This window comes from Monodon monoceros, unplaced genomic scaffold (genome assembly GCF_005190385.1).
Source record: "Monodon monoceros isolate NGI ecotype Baffin Bay Population unplaced genomic scaffold, NGI_Narwhal_1 Super_Scaffold_8, whole genome shotgun sequence".
In the NCBI taxonomy this organism is placed as follows: Eukaryota; Metazoa; Chordata; class Mammalia; order Artiodactyla; family Monodontidae; genus Monodon; species Monodon monoceros.
In genome coordinates, this window is record NW_021703785.1 from 304,430 (window position 1) to 318,803 (window position 14,374).

The following is a 14,374-nucleotide window of genomic DNA, read 5'->3' on the forward strand; positions in this document are numbered from 1 at the left end:
CATTCGGGAGGTCACATCGCTGCGGGCACTGCCTCTAGGCTGTCGGTCGATGTGGGGGACACAGCGTGCTCCCTCCGCCCGCATCCCTGGTTGGTTGCATGGGTCACTGTGATTGCAGCATGCTGCTCCTGACCCACGACGGGAAGTCTGTCTTTGCTGCTCTGGGACCCCAGCCTCGCTCTCGCCCCTCCTGGCGGCCGTGGGGCACGGCAGCCCAGGGGAGTCTGGAGCAGACGGCACTGAGCCCCCCCCTTGCAGGAGAACCTACGGCAGTACGTGGACCGCGTCTTCAGCGTCATCACCACGTCGGGGCTGAGCTGCCCCACCGTCATGTGTGACATCTTCTTCTCCCTGCGAGAAGCAGCCGCCAAGCGCTTCCAAGGCGAGTACTCGTGGTGCCCACACCATGGGGACACCCGCACCCCTCACTGGACGGAGGCCTCCAGGCAGAGACGGACGTTCAGGGCCCCGTAACGAGGGTTCTGACCCCGTAGCCAGTGGGCAGGTTCAGGCACCAGCATGGGGGCTGCACGGCGGGCAGGGCCCCTGGCTCCTGTCTGCACTCGCCCCTGTGTGAGTTGGGCCCCAGCCCCACCCGGAGGCCACAGCCGAGCTTTGTCCCAGTGGTTCCCAGTTTCTTCCTGGCCCCCAGTTATTCCCTGCGGCTCCAGAAGCCCCGGTGAGTCGCTGTCTCTGTGTCCTGGCCACAGATGACCTGGACGTGAGGTACACGGCCGTGAGCAGCTTCATCTTCCTGAGGTTCTTCGCTCCAGCCATCCTGTCCCCCAACCTCTTCCAGCTCACACCCCACCACACAGTAAGTGAGCACCTGTCCCGGAAACTAGTCAACCAGACCTCCTGACCATCCGGCCCCCTGGACCAGCAGGTGGCCGGGGCAGTTCCCGTGAGCCGAGCCGGGGAGGTGCAGAGGTAGCCCCAGGTGGTGGCTGGGTTGTGAACGTGCCACGTGCTCTTACGTCTTTGTCTCAGGAAGGTTTCAAGACGTTCTAATCAAAGTTGTGTTGTTAAAACCGCTGGATGGTGTGACCAGGGCTTCCTCTGTGGGCTTCTGTTATGACGCTACCCACTGGCCACGCACAGCAAGATGGGGCATGGACACCAGTCATCATTCAGGCCATGTGGTCGTTACCCACTGCCCACGCACAGCAAGATGGGGCATGGACACCAGTCATCATTCAGGCCATGTGGTCGGCAGATTATTTTTGAGCTCCCACCGTGAAAAGGCCCGAGGCCCGAGCCCTTGCAGAGAGAGTGCCAGGGGGCCACAGTGCCAGGCGGAAAGCCCAGGGTGATGGGCCCATTCCTGGTTTTGCTGGTTTTAAATTAAGCCTGCGAACCGTGTGGAGGGTGAGAGGCCCCCAGGCTGGGTTCCCGGGAGACTCAGGCCCAGGTTCGCCAGGGGGATCTGCTCCTTTGCTGGAAACGTGGGGTCTGGGGTCAGGGGTGGCCTGAGAGCCTGCATTTCAGCAGCTCGCAGCCACCTGGGTTGGAGGGCCCACAGGGACCTCCGAATCCAGCGCCAGCGAGTTCACCCGCTCACTCACGGACGACGCTCGCTCCGTGCAGCTGTTAGGGGTGTCGTGCGTTTTGTCGGCGGCGGTTCTGGGCTCATTCACGACTCAACTGTGAGACCGTCCCCTTCCCGTCTCCGGCAGGACCCGCAGACATCGAGGACGCTGACGCTTGTCTCAAAGACCATTCAGACTCTCGGCAGCCTGTCCAAGTCCAAGTCTGTGAGTCACTGACTTGAGTTCTCTTTTCAACACGAAGGAGGAGGAAGGAGTAGTAGGACGAGGAGCAGGCACTGCCCAGAGTCCCCGCGGGGCCGTGCGGGGGGGGCCTCACCACGTGGAGGCGTCCCCTGTGGGCGGTGACCGTCCCCTGTGGGCAGAGATGTCCCCTGTGGGTGGTGACCGTCCCCTGTGGGCGATGACCGTCCCCCGTGGGCGATGACTGTCCCCTGTGGGCGGAGGCGTCCCCTGTGGGCGGTGACTGTCCCCTGTGGGCAATGAGCATCCCCTGTGGGCGGTGACCGTCCCCTGTGGGTGGAGACGTCCCCTGTGGGCAGTGATGGCCCCTGTGGTCAGTGACCGTCCCCTGTGCGTCCCCCGTGGGCAGCTAACACTCCCACTGCCATGTATGGATCCACAAACCATGTCCCTTTGGCTGTAGGGACTGTGTAGCCCTGCCACACAGCCGGGCGTCCTCGGCCTGAGCACCTTAAGGAAGTCGGGGTGCTGCCTGGTGACCGAGGGCTCGTCTACGTGGGGCAAGCGAGAGCCCCTCCTTCCCTGGGTCTGAGCTCATTTTACCCCATTTGGTGACAAATCTGCGTCTCCCCTTCACGGGGGCGTCCTGGAGACTGACGATGTGCCAGGGCCCCGAGGGTCCACCCCGTGACAGCAGCAGCAGTGTGGGCTCTGGGTACCCCGCACACAGGCAGTGACGTGGCCTGTTCCTCAGGGACGGGCCTGTCAGGCTCTGTCTGGAAAGGGTTGAGCCGTGACCTACAGGATCACCCCAGCTCTCCCCATTCTGTTCTTTGTGGGGCGGAGTGACCCAGGCTCTCAGCACTGCAGACAAGCAGCCCCCTGCAGGGCAAACGCTCGGCTTTCTCTGAATCCGAGGGACACAAAGCCGTGGGCCAACGCTCTCCTCCATCCGTCAGCCCCAGCGTTTGTCGGCATCTGCTGGGCTGAGGTCTGCACAGACTCGCTCGTTTTCACACCCAGGGTAGCAAAGTGCCCTCATGCGGACACAGGTCCCCCCGGGTCCCTCTTGCCACTGCCCCAGCCCCTGGAGGTGAGGACCCCTCCCGTCCCAGCAACCGCGCGTCTGGGAGCCACGCGCCCGCAAAAGGTGTTGAGTCGTGCATGACGAAGATCTCACCAAGGACCCCGTGTGGTTCGCTTTTTGAACACAGCTTGAGTGGAATCCACCCTGCAGCGTTTGGCAAGCCCCTCCCTGCGGCTGGGGTCGGGGTACTCGGCACCCGGGACAGCATCCACCCCTGCGTGTTTTGCTGTTCAGCGCCCGTGGCCGCACTCCAGATCTTTCAGGTTCAGGCCAGGAGACCTCAGGCCTTCATTAAGTGACCCGTTTCATTTTAGGCCAGTTTTAAGGAATCCTACATGGCTGCATTCTATGAATTTTTCAACGAGCAGAAGTACGCTGATGCAGTGAAAAATGTGAGTATCGGCGTCGATTAACGCAGACTCGCGGCAGCAGAGGCCACTGACTCGGTGGGAGGGATCCGGACGGTCGTGGGTGGTTGAACTGAGCGGGGAGGCCCCGTGGGGGCAAAACCCGGGGCGGGGGCCAGGGAGGGGAGCCGCGATGGCTTCCAGCTCCACAAGGGGAGCAGGTGGACCTCCAGGTGTTACCTGAGGCCTGGCGGCCTCTCAGGAGCAGTAACAGCTGTGGGTGCGGCCAGCCCTTCCCGGGAGGGGCCGGGGTTCAGCTAGGGCTGGAAGCGGCTCAGTCTCAACAGAGACAAGACCCCATGGTCCTCTCAGAGGGACCCTCGCCCGACAACTTGCTTCTCAGAGTCTCCTCTCTCCTCTGGTTCCAGAAGGAGATGCAGGGCACCCAGGCACTGTTCCTACGAAGGTTCGCCTTTTAACCATCCGGTTTCTTTCCCACTTCAGTTCTTAGATTTGATCTCGTCCTCCGGGAGAAGAGACCCCAAGAGTGTGCAGCAGCCCATCCTGCTTAAGGAAGGGTAGGGCTGGCGGGAGAGAGGCAGGGTGGGGCTCCCAGGCTGGCTCAGCGCCAAGCAGGCATCCCTGCCCGCGGGCCCAGAGGGCATCCAGACCCGTCTGGGGCCTTGGTCCGTCTGGGAGAGATGCCCAGGGCTGCGCCATGGCGTGTTTTCAGTCCTGTGCCTGTTCTCTGCTGAGACTGCGAGTGGAGGAATGCCCATCTGGGAGCAGAGTTTGAAGGCGGGGGAGACTGAACAGCCCCCAGATAATCAGAGGCTTCTGCCCGGGTGGCTTCCTCACCCGAGTCCAAGGCCCCCTGCCCTCCCTCAGCCCCTCGCTCAGAAGTGCCCCCCGTCAGGGGCTCAGGATACAGGACGCAGCAGAGGGCAGCCACCTCTCACCTCCTGCCTTTGCTTGCAGAGCGCACCTGCGGGGCTGGGAGCCTGCCGCCGGCACTCTCTTTGGGAGCATCTCTTGTCCATGTTTTCAGGGTGGGAGGTGAGGGGGGTGCCCTTTGTTGGAGCTCAGATAGACCCATGCTCATCACCAACTTGTAACTTGAAGTTGACACGAGCACAGGAGCTAAACTTTTCAAAAGTAGAGACCTTTGCCTTTTGATTTTTAAATCCTGTCACTTGGAAATAAAATTATACTGAAATCCCACAGTCTGCCTCGCGTATCACAGGTGCGGCAGTGGCGACCTGTTGTGATTCTGCAGGCTTTGACTTTGTGACTTTGGGCTGCCGGAGCTGGCGGGCAGCGGGGACATGCACGCCGCCCTAAGCCGCTCGCCCGCCGGCCTGTGCTGTTCACGACAGGTTCATGATCAAGAGAGCACAAGGGCGAAAACGCTTTGGGATGAAGAATTTTAAGAAAAGATGGTTTCGCCTGACAAACCATGAATTCACCTACCAGAAAAGCAAAGGTACCAAGAATAGTTCGCTTTTTATTTGTTCTCACATACTGTATTCCGAGGGACCAGAGCCTTGCCTCGGCCCCCGTGGCGGTACCGGTCGCTTTTCTGGGGTGGGCGGGTCCTTACCCGGGAGGGGGGCACCGAGAGGGCGGCCTGGGCATCGTGGGGAGCAGGGTCTCGGGGTGGACGCTCTTGTCCTGCGTGAGTGGCTCTGATCTAGATCACAGGATGTCCCCGTGGAAACGTGGGGTTGGCTTCTCAGGGACCCGGGTCCTGTGGGGGGTGAGCACGTGAGGCCGGCGTCACCTGCCTTCGAGGGGAGACTGGCCCCGCCTGGCGGCTCACGGGCTCACTCTGCTACAGGGGACCCGCCTCTCTACAGCATCCCCATCGAGAACATCCTGGCGGTGGAGCCGCTGGAAGAGGAGTCCTTCAAGATGAAGAACGTGAGTGCCACCCCATCCCCTCGACCTCGCCGCCGCCCGCGTCCTGCACCTGCTCCCAGACCCTTGTGAGCTGGCAGCCGCAAGGCGCTGCCACGGGGCAGAGAGCCCGACCCTGCCCGCTGGGTCGGCAGGCCCCGCGGGGTTTCTCTAAGACTTTCGGTTTAGATTGAGTCTTGCGTCTACAAGCTCCAAACATAGAGCGAGGGCTGCAGCCCCTCACCGCGAGCGGCTGGCCGTCTGCGCTTGTCCTGTCGGCTGAGCCGAGTCCCCGGCCTCCTCCCGTCTCTCTCCGTGTAAATGTGCGTATGGCTTCTGAACCATGTGTACCTTCAGTGTGTTTCTTAAAGACAAGGACATCCTTTATGTAACTCTGTACAGCTGCCAGCATCAGGACACCCAACCCGCGCGCAGCGTTACTGCTGAGCCGCCGCCCAGCTGCCCAGTGACATTCTCTAAGCCGTTGTGTGTCCCAGGCCAACACCTGTACTTGGTTCTCTGCTGTCTCCTTAATCCAGGACATTCCTCAGCCTTTCTCTGTGTTCTGTGGCCTCGGCATTTTTGAAGTAGAAAGGCCAGTGTTTGGAGGCGGCCCTTCGTTTGGGTGTGTCAGGGGGTCAGTGTGGCAGCTTCAAGTGATGCGTTTTGTAGGGACTCCCTCGGATGTGGCACAAGTACTGGTGACTTGTATCAGGGACCCATGGCCCAGGGTCGGTCGGGGACCTGTGGCCTGGGGTCAGTCGGGGACATGTGGCCCGGGGTGAGTCAGGGACATGTGGCCGGGGGCTCTGTCGGGGACATGTGGCCCAGGGTCAGCCGGGGGCCCATGGCCAGGGGTCGGTCGGGGACATGTGGCCCGGGGTCGGCCGGCGGCCCGTGGCCGGAGGTCTGTCGGGGACACGGGCCCCACTCTGCCCCGTCTTGCTCGGCCTCACGCTTTTTGCTTCTCTTGTCCCTTCGCTGCATCCTGTCGCTTCCTTCTGCCAAGGGCCTTTCTCTCTCCCTGGTGTGTTTTGGGCTGTGAGGCCCCGCAGGGCCCCGTTTCATTCAGGCCGGAGCCCCTCATTGGTGAGAGCACATGGGTGCTCACGTGGCCCGGATGTGGCCGTGGGAATGGCACGGTTTTCGCTGCCCCTGTAGCTCCCCCCTCCGGGTACACACCATCCATGCAGTCGGGCCCCATGGAGGTGTCCGCGTCTGCAGGAGCCCACGCATGGCCTGACCAGCAGGAGTGAGCAGCTGCCACTGGTCATTTCAAAGTCAGACTTTGGGCGGAGGCTCTGGGGGACCCTCCCATGAGGTCCGCCTCTGCTGACCATCCAGATGCTTGCAGACAGCTTGGGGAACCCCCGCTTTGCGTTCATTTCCCGACACTGTGGGCACCATGGTGGAGGGGGGCTGGGGGGACGGTGCCTGAGTTCTCGTCGCCGAGCACCTCTGAATGCTGGGGAGGAGAAAACACTCCTGCCCACCCCCCGCCATCACCGCCGTGTCCCCTCCTGTCCCCTCCGAGGGGGAGCACAGGGTTCCCACCGGGTGCCAGGACGACTCTGCTCTCCAAGGGGTGGTCTCGTGGGGAAGTACCCTGCAGCCTCGCGCGGCCACTGGGGGGCGATGGCCTTGCGTCCCACCTCCCCAGGCCGCCAGCCCGTAGCCCGATCTGAGGGCTTTTCTGGGTTGTCTGTTTTCATTAGAAAATCTGCGCGCTTAGGTCCTGTTTCTCCCAAGTCTGTTCCCATTTCTCTTTCCCTGTTCCTAATTTTCTAAATATTTTTTATATTTTTCAGTTTTGTTAGATATATTTTGTATAAGTCACATGCGGTCTTTTTTGAAGGAAGGTGGGGCTGTAAATAATAACTAAGAGTTAAAACTTCAAATCCTCCAAATTCTTCCCTAGTCTTCCAGCTTTAAAGAGACCCCAGCCTGTGGCCGGGGCCGAGGGTGACTGGCGGCATGGGCTCCACACCCAGGGGCCGTGGGCGGAGCCTCCCTCAGGAGTGCGGGCAGCTCCCCAGCGTCCCAGACTGGGCACCTCTTCTCTGTGGCTCTCCCTCCTGTCCTGAGGCTGCAGTGGTTGGAGGGATGGCCCCACCGGCCAGGATCTCCCTGAGGGTGATGGTGGCAGGGACGTCCCTTCCACAGATAGGCAGAGCAGGTGGGACCCTCGCGGCTGGGCGGTCAGCCCCTCAAGCCCTCCGCTGCAGACGACGGCTGTCCGCAGGGTGGCTGCCGGGCGAGGCAAACGGCAGATGAGGCTCCACGCGATTCATTCCCCTTGTGACGCATTGACTTGGAATGTTTCATTCAGGGGAAGGTCCAGTCGGGCAGAACCGGGCAGAAGCCTAACCGAGGGTAATAATTTGGAATCCTTCGCACAAAGGGACACCTTGGTTTAAAGAGGAGGGAGGTATTCTCGGGAGATCAACCCTGTTTAAGGCTCTTCACTTCAACGTTCAGACAAATTCCTGCCCTTACTCTGAAGAGCTGCGGCTGGGGGCCTTAGCGGGGTCCAGGCCCTGGGCATCCGCGTTCTCCTGAGGTCACTGAGAGCCATCTCCCCCCATGGCCATCCTGAGGAGGGGTCACGATGCTGACCCAGAGCTCACACCCGTGCGTGGGGGCGGAGCCCGGCCCAGACCGTGCGGCCCCAGAGCCTGGACGTGCTCCACGCCGCCACACACCCGGCCTCCCCTCCTGTGTTTCACGTTGCCACCCCGCCCTGCTGCCCTCGAGCCCCCTCCCGGCCCCGGGAGCCCCGGTGTCTCTGTGGGTCACGCGCTCCCGGCTCACGGACCCCCGAAGAGTCAGGCTTGCCCCCGGGACCCGACTGGCCGCCAGCCTCCTTCCCCGTCCTCGCGTCCGCCTGCCTTGCGCTTCCGGTTTCAGTAGGTGCCCACGGCCGCACTGGGTCTGTCTGTCCGGCCTCCGTCTGGTCTGAGGCCGGCCCCACGGCCTCAGAGGGTTAGGATGCTCGCTGGACGGATGGTCGGAGACGGCAGCTGCGCTCGCCCCGCACTGGCTCCCGACCTTGGCGCCTGGTCCTGCCCCAGGATAACTTGAGGCCATGTTTTGGGCCGGCAGATGGCCCCGTGGCAGGTGCGGGCAGGTTTCTGGACCTGAGGGAGGTTAGCACCCTCGACCTGCCCCCTTGGTGGGCAGCGTCCTGCCGTGTGTGTTTCTGCACGGCACCTCCCACCCCTCCCCCGGATGGGGCTGGGGACGCTGTGCTCTCAGCCGGTGGCCTTCCCGACGACCACAGAGGGACAGAGTGTGGAAAATACCCTGGAAGCAGCCGTGAGCTGCTTCGTTCCGTCAGGGCTACAATGATTCCCTAATTTCAGGATCCTTTTCTCATCGGCCTGTGCTTTCCCGCTGCCTTACCCAGAGGCGGCTTCCACGCACTAACTCCCAGGCCAACGTCCTCTTCCATTTGTGAGACGTCTTTGAAGGCCTGTGGTGTGCCGGGCCCTGGCGGAGGGGCCAGCCTGTGAGGACGATCGGAGCAGAGCGCTCCCTCCAGGGCCTTCCTTCCATCGGGGATCGCAGCCACGTACAGATCATGCAGTCTGAGGCCTGTGTGACGGTGCATGTGTGGGTGGGGTGGGGCTGGGGGGAGCCTTGGCTGTTCACTCCGGAACTTGGGCCCAGGCCCCTCCCAGAATCCTTCGAATCCTGTTCGTCCTCCGGGCACACTGCCCCACCTTGCGAAAGGCCTCTGTGGACTTTGACGTCCCGACTCCTGGCCTCCCACATGCCCTCTGCCAAGTCCAGCCTGACAGCCTCCCAGAGCTCAGGGCTGCCGACGTCCCTGCCCTTCTGTGTGCAGCCGGGCCTGCGTCTGCTGGGAGCACCTGCCCCTCGCTGCCCCCAGGGCCTTTGCACCTCCCGTCCCCTGCTGCCTGCTTTCCCCACTGAGCTTAATTAACTCTGCATCGCCCGTCTGATCGCAGCTGGGGGATCGTCTGTCTCGAGGGCTCCCTCCTGACCCTCCTTTTGGCCTCCTCCTCTCCCCTCACAGCCCCCGTGCTTTGTGTTCACTCTTGTCTTTCTTGCTGGCTGGGAGCTCACGAGAGCAGAAACTATGTTTGGGCCACTGTGTCCCCAGGACCTAGGACAGTGCCTGGTACTCAGGAATGTTTGTTGAGTGAATAATAAATAGGAAAGGCAGTGGAGGCTCCGAGAAGCCTCACGGGGGAAGTAACATCTGCCTGGAAGAAGGAGGGGTCCCTGGAGTGGTCAGTCTTGCGGGGGGTAGTACATTTCAGATGGACAACAGCACATGCAAAGGCCCCGAGGCAAGTCTGGGGATGCGGACGGGAGAGTGGGCAGGGTGTGCTATGGCGTCTTGTACAAAGCCCATCCCGCCCAAAGACGAAGGAGGCCGAGGAGCCAGCGCGTCTGTGTGACGGCCACATCCCAGTTCATGTGTCCTGGCGCAAGTGGTGCAGCGCCTTTGCTTTTCCAGGGGGACCCCAAGGCCCCCGAAAGGCAGCGCCCTGGCCCGGGTGACCGGGGCTGACCCCGCCGAGCCGCGCAGCCTCCTGTGTCCCCGCTCTGCCCCCACTCGGCCCCAGGCTGGTTGGCGTGGACAAGAGTGGCCCTCGCAGTTCAGGCAGGAGGCCCTGCCGTGGAGCCCCCTGAGCCTGCCCTTGCCCCTCAGATGTTCCAGGTCATCCAGCCCGAGCGGGCACTGTACATCCAGGCCAACAACTGCGTGGAGGCCAAGGCCTGGATCGACATCCTCACCAAGGTGAGCCAGTGCAACCAGAAGCGCCTGGCCGTCTACCACCCGTCCGCCTACCTGAACGGCCACTGGCTGTGCTGCAGGGCCTCCTCGGACACGGCCGCCGGCTGCTCCCCCTGCACCAGGTAGGCTGTGACTGGTATCCCAGCCCGGGGCGGGGATAAGTGCGGGGTGGGGCCCCCGTCTTTAGTGACCTTTAAATAGCCACCGCCACAACTGACCCCTCCTCCTCTCCACCCGCCCGCGCGGTGTCTGGGCAGCGGCCTCCCAGCCAACATCCAGCTGGACATCGACGGGGACCGAGAGACTGAGCGCATCTACTCTCTCTTCAGCTCGTACATGACCAAACTCGAGAAGATGCAAGGTGAGGCGGGGCGGGCGGGGGTGAGCCCTGGGGGCCGCCAGGGGCTGCGCGCGGTGTCATCGTTTATGGCGCCGACGGGGAAAACGTTCTGCAGGTTGAGTGGCTACTGGGGGGCAGTTACTTGGATAACAGGTTCTATGGATAATTTTAAGATGGAATTTAGCTTGCAACCTCTGAACTGCCAAATTCTTGAGAAGATCCTATGTCTTAATAACCTCCCATGCCTCCAAACAAGGAGTTTCATTCTTGTGTGTTTTCCAGAGGGACGTGTGCACGTGTGTGTGTGTGCACGTGTGTGTGTGTGGACCCGTGTGTGAGTGTGCGTGTGCTCGTGCCCCTGCCCGGCAGCTCCAGGCGTATCTACGCAACTTGGTTTTCCTGCATTCCATTGCTCTCCATGCCCTGCAGAATGAAGCAGTGTAGGTGGGGCAAGTCAGGAGACCAGGGGGGTGCTTGGGCTGTAGCAGGAGAGGCAGATGCAAGACGAGCTGGGGGGCGGTGAGCTGTTTGACCCTGCACTGGGGCTGGCACTTCTCAGAGCTGCTGTTAGAGATTCTGTGGTGGGCCCTGCAGCCCCCTCAGAAGGTGCCTGGAAACAAGCCTGTTGGACTCTTTTCCTTTTCGCCTCCTGGTCAGTTGTGGGCCACAGCCTGGAGGGTACTTTAGCCATGCCTTGGTGAGCACGCAGCTGCCCGCCCATGTTCTCCAGACCCCCCACCTCCCTCTCTGCCCCAGCACCACGCGGCAGACCCCTGTGCCTTTGCCCCTGATGCGCCCCTCATCTGGCTGACACCGTGTGTCCTGTGGGGGCCCCTCCCGAGCTTATCCTGCCCCCCTGCGGACAGCCTGTGCTGATCTCTGTCATTACGATGATACCCTCTCAGATCTGTTCACCAGCGACACACATGACCTTGAGAGGAGAGACAGGTGTCATTCATCCCGGTGCCTAGCACACAGGAGGGACTCAGTACCTGTTTGCTGGATGCGTGGATGGATGGGTGGATGGGTGGGTGGGTGGGTGGGAGGGTGCATGGGTAGATGGATGGACAGTCAAATGGAAAGGGGTCTTGAACACCCAACCTCCCTCCCAGGATAGCAGTGATCTTGACAACAAGGGTTCACAGAAGGTCAGCCGGATTGGAGGCCTTACCGCTCACTTCACGGAGGCACCAAAGCACTGAGTCACTTTCCACAGTCTTCAGGCCTCTGCCTGGAACCTCAGTGCTTTCTTGAGGCCGATACTCTGCTGTCAGGGGCTCTCATCTCTTTGAGACCCTCGTTTACGTCGGCCAAACTGCCCTGAGCACTCAGCCCGTGGGCTGACGACATACCAAGGCCTCTCCTCTGGGCACAGCAGCCCTTCCGTGCTGGGAGGCGGCTGTGTCCCGGTCGCCTGTGAGTCTGTCCCTCACCTCCCTAACAGCAGGGACACCCACTCAGTGTCCCCCTGAAGTTTGGTGCCCAGTGCTGCAGGTGGCACAGGGCCAGTGCAGGGCTGGGCGGGATCGTGTGCTGAAGGGCTGCCGGACCGAGATCACGCGGCCAAGGTCTTGGTGATGGCGGCCGGCCACCCCGTCTGTGCCCTGGAAGGCAGCCTGCACCCACACCTTCCCGCAGGCATGATGAGGGGGCCTGGGAAGGTCTCGGGGTGACTTTCACAGACACGGAGCCGTGCTGCACGCGTGACCATTAAATCAGCGTGAAGCCTTTTCACCCTCCCCCCGCAGCTCAGCCAGCACCTCGGTGCAGCTTACCAGCTACGGGCCACCGTCTGCCCTAAGGAGGGACCAGGACGCACTTTTAGTCTTGCCCTTCCCACCTCGGGCACGGACATTGGGCTCACTGTCAGGGCCTCTGTGTCCTGTGTCACCCGGCCGTTGGGTGTCCTCCCGACTTAGATATCTGCCCCCCAGTGTCACCGGCAGGGGCCACGCTCGCGGTCCTCCAGTCCTTGGGACGCGGCTTGTCGGTCAGCAAGTCTGCCGTTGCACTGTCCCGCGTCTGCCCTGTGCTCTTCCTCGTTCCCAGGGCTGTTTTAGAAACATGTACCCGCCGCCAGCCGGCCCCAGCACGCGCTCCAGCGTTGCCCAGGCTTGGTTTGGGGAGCCCCGTTAAAGAGGAGCGGAGGGTGAGCTTGCCGCTCGGCCCCGTGGATGCTCCAGGTCTGTTTTGGGTCCAGTCACGAATCTTGCGTCTGACGTTGGGCCCAGAATTAAGAGCTGCTCCCCAGCCTGGTCCTGGGACCTCCTCCCGGGTCTGTCCCAGCTCCCGCCACTGCGGCCACACTCCTTGGCGCCCTAGCATGGGATTCCCCGCGACGCACAGGCCTCGGTGCGGAGCTGCTTTGGCATCCGCTGCGAGACCAGCTGGGCACACAGCCCCCTCCTCTGGGAAACGGCAGTGACGGGCCCCACCCGCCAGGCTGGCCCAGGGGCCGCGTGGAACAACCCCTGTGAAGCGGTTCACGCAGCCCCCGAGCTGAGGCAGCCGGGCGTCCCTGCCTGTGTCCCGACCCCGCCACCGCCCGTCCCCCCGCGTGGGATCGTGGTCCTTCGGTGATTCCCATCCTTCTCCTAAGCTGCCCTGTCCCCAGGGCTCACTGCGGCTCGGGAGCCTGAGGGGCTCGCTCAAGGCCGAGCAGGCACAGCCAGAGGGGACTCGGGGGGACGTGCGGGCAGCCGGGCTCCAGGGACTCACCGGTGCGGCTCACCGCGCCCTGGGCGCTCCCGCCCGCGTCTCTGCCCCTTTATCCCTCGCGTGCGCAACCCTCATATCTTTCTCACATCATGTTCCCATTTCCTTTGAAATTTTGAATCTTCCCAGGTTCCCTTTGCACAGACTTGTGGTTTTTCAGTAAGAATTAAGAGGTTTCCCTTGAGTTGGGAGTGAAGGCAGTAAATCTTTCCGTGACGGTGAGCCAGCAGCACATCACAGGCTGTGCCGAAGGGGCCTGATGCCAGCTCACCTGGGCCGGGCACCGGTCTCTCTGTGGCCCTGGAGTGCAGGGCTCAGCTCGGGTGTTTGTAGGCAGGTGGGGGGCCCGGAGGCCACAGCGTGGTCTTCAGCAGGAGTGAGGTGGTCGGATGAGAAAGGTACCTGTTGAGCAGGTGGGGCGATGGAGGCCCTAAGAAGCTGCTAGCACAGACTGGCCGACAGGTGACGGCCGAGAGGATGGCTTCTTGTCCGCCCTGCACCCTGCAGGTCCCTGCCGTGGCACGTCCCAGGAGCAGCCATCTGGGAGCCTGGGCCAGGCTGCACAGAGCCCGGTCACCCTGCAGAGGGGTTGGGCCCTGGTGCTCGGCGTTGGACCCTCGGGTCTGTGGTTCCGGCGCCACAGGCTTCTTCGGGGTTCAGGGTCAGCCCCACTCTTAGCGGTTCCTGTTTCGTGTGCGTTTGCGTGAGCGGTCGGCCCTTCCCGTGCGCTCGGGGGGCAGCCTGTCCGCTCGCCCCAAGCTGACCTCGGTCCCTGCCCCCGACGCTGCAGAGGCCTGCGGGAGCAGGTCTGTGTACGACGGTCCAGAGCGCGAGGAGTACTCCACGTTCGTCATCGACGACCCCCAGGAGACCTACAAGACGCTGAAGCAGGTCATCACCGGGGTCGGGGCCCTGGAGCTGGAGCACGCCCAGCACAGAAGGGACAAGTTCAAGAGGACCAAGTACGGGAGCCAGTGAGTCCGGGGTCTTGGAGGCGTGGGGAGCTGGGGAGGGACCGCCTCGGGCTGCCTGCCTGTGGGGCACGGCGGGCCCCCATCTGGCTTCACCCCCAGCGCCCTCTGCACCGGGTCCCCGGAGGCGCCTCCTGCTCCTGCCTCGCGACCCATGTGCTTGTGAAATTAGGCTTCCATCGTGGGCCAGCGGCCCTGCCCCTGGGAAGCATGTTTTGCCTCTCCGGGCTGGCTCTGGACCCCCCCCCCACCCCGCATCCTGGGAGGGAGGGGTCGGCCGCAGAGGGGCAGGCGCAGCCAGGCCACCCGTGCTCTGTGCCAGGGGCTGCAGCTCCGGCTCCGGGCAGGCGACCAGGCGGCGCCCTCCTCCTGCACGAAGGGTGTGGGTGACGAGAGCCTATGAGCACTTGGAGCCCACGGACCCACGGCAGAGCCCGCCCCGACACCTGAGGCGGGAGCCCTGCGTGGGCCCAGCCCCCTCCCTGCTGGCTGCTTCCTTCCAGGGAAGACGTGGCTTGGG

The 14,374-nt window shown here is 62.8% G+C and overlaps 1 protein-coding gene across 5 annotated transcripts in view; it reads left to right on the top strand.

Moving 5' to 3' along the window:
- Positions 1-14,374, top strand: part of RASA3 (RAS p21 protein activator 3) — an 89,272-nt gene that overhangs the window by 72,127 nt on the left and 2,771 nt on the right. For all 5 annotated transcript variants that reach the window (XM_029210175.1, XM_029210178.1, XM_029210177.1 and 2 more), the window contains 10 exons: positions 259-382; positions 711-817; positions 1,677-1,754; positions 3,132-3,209; positions 3,669-3,742; positions 4,541-4,647; positions 5,002-5,084; positions 9,742-9,950; positions 10,086-10,189; positions 13,674-13,857. In XM_029210175.1, the coding sequence (XP_029066008.1) occupies positions 259-382; positions 711-817; positions 1,677-1,754; positions 3,132-3,209; positions 3,669-3,742; positions 4,541-4,647; positions 5,002-5,084; positions 9,742-9,950; positions 10,086-10,189; positions 13,674-13,857 (1,148 nt within the window). The remainder of the gene's footprint in view (positions 1-258; positions 383-710; positions 818-1,676; positions 1,755-3,131; positions 3,210-3,668; positions 3,743-4,540; positions 4,648-5,001; positions 5,085-9,741; positions 9,951-10,085; positions 10,190-13,673; positions 13,858-14,374) is intronic.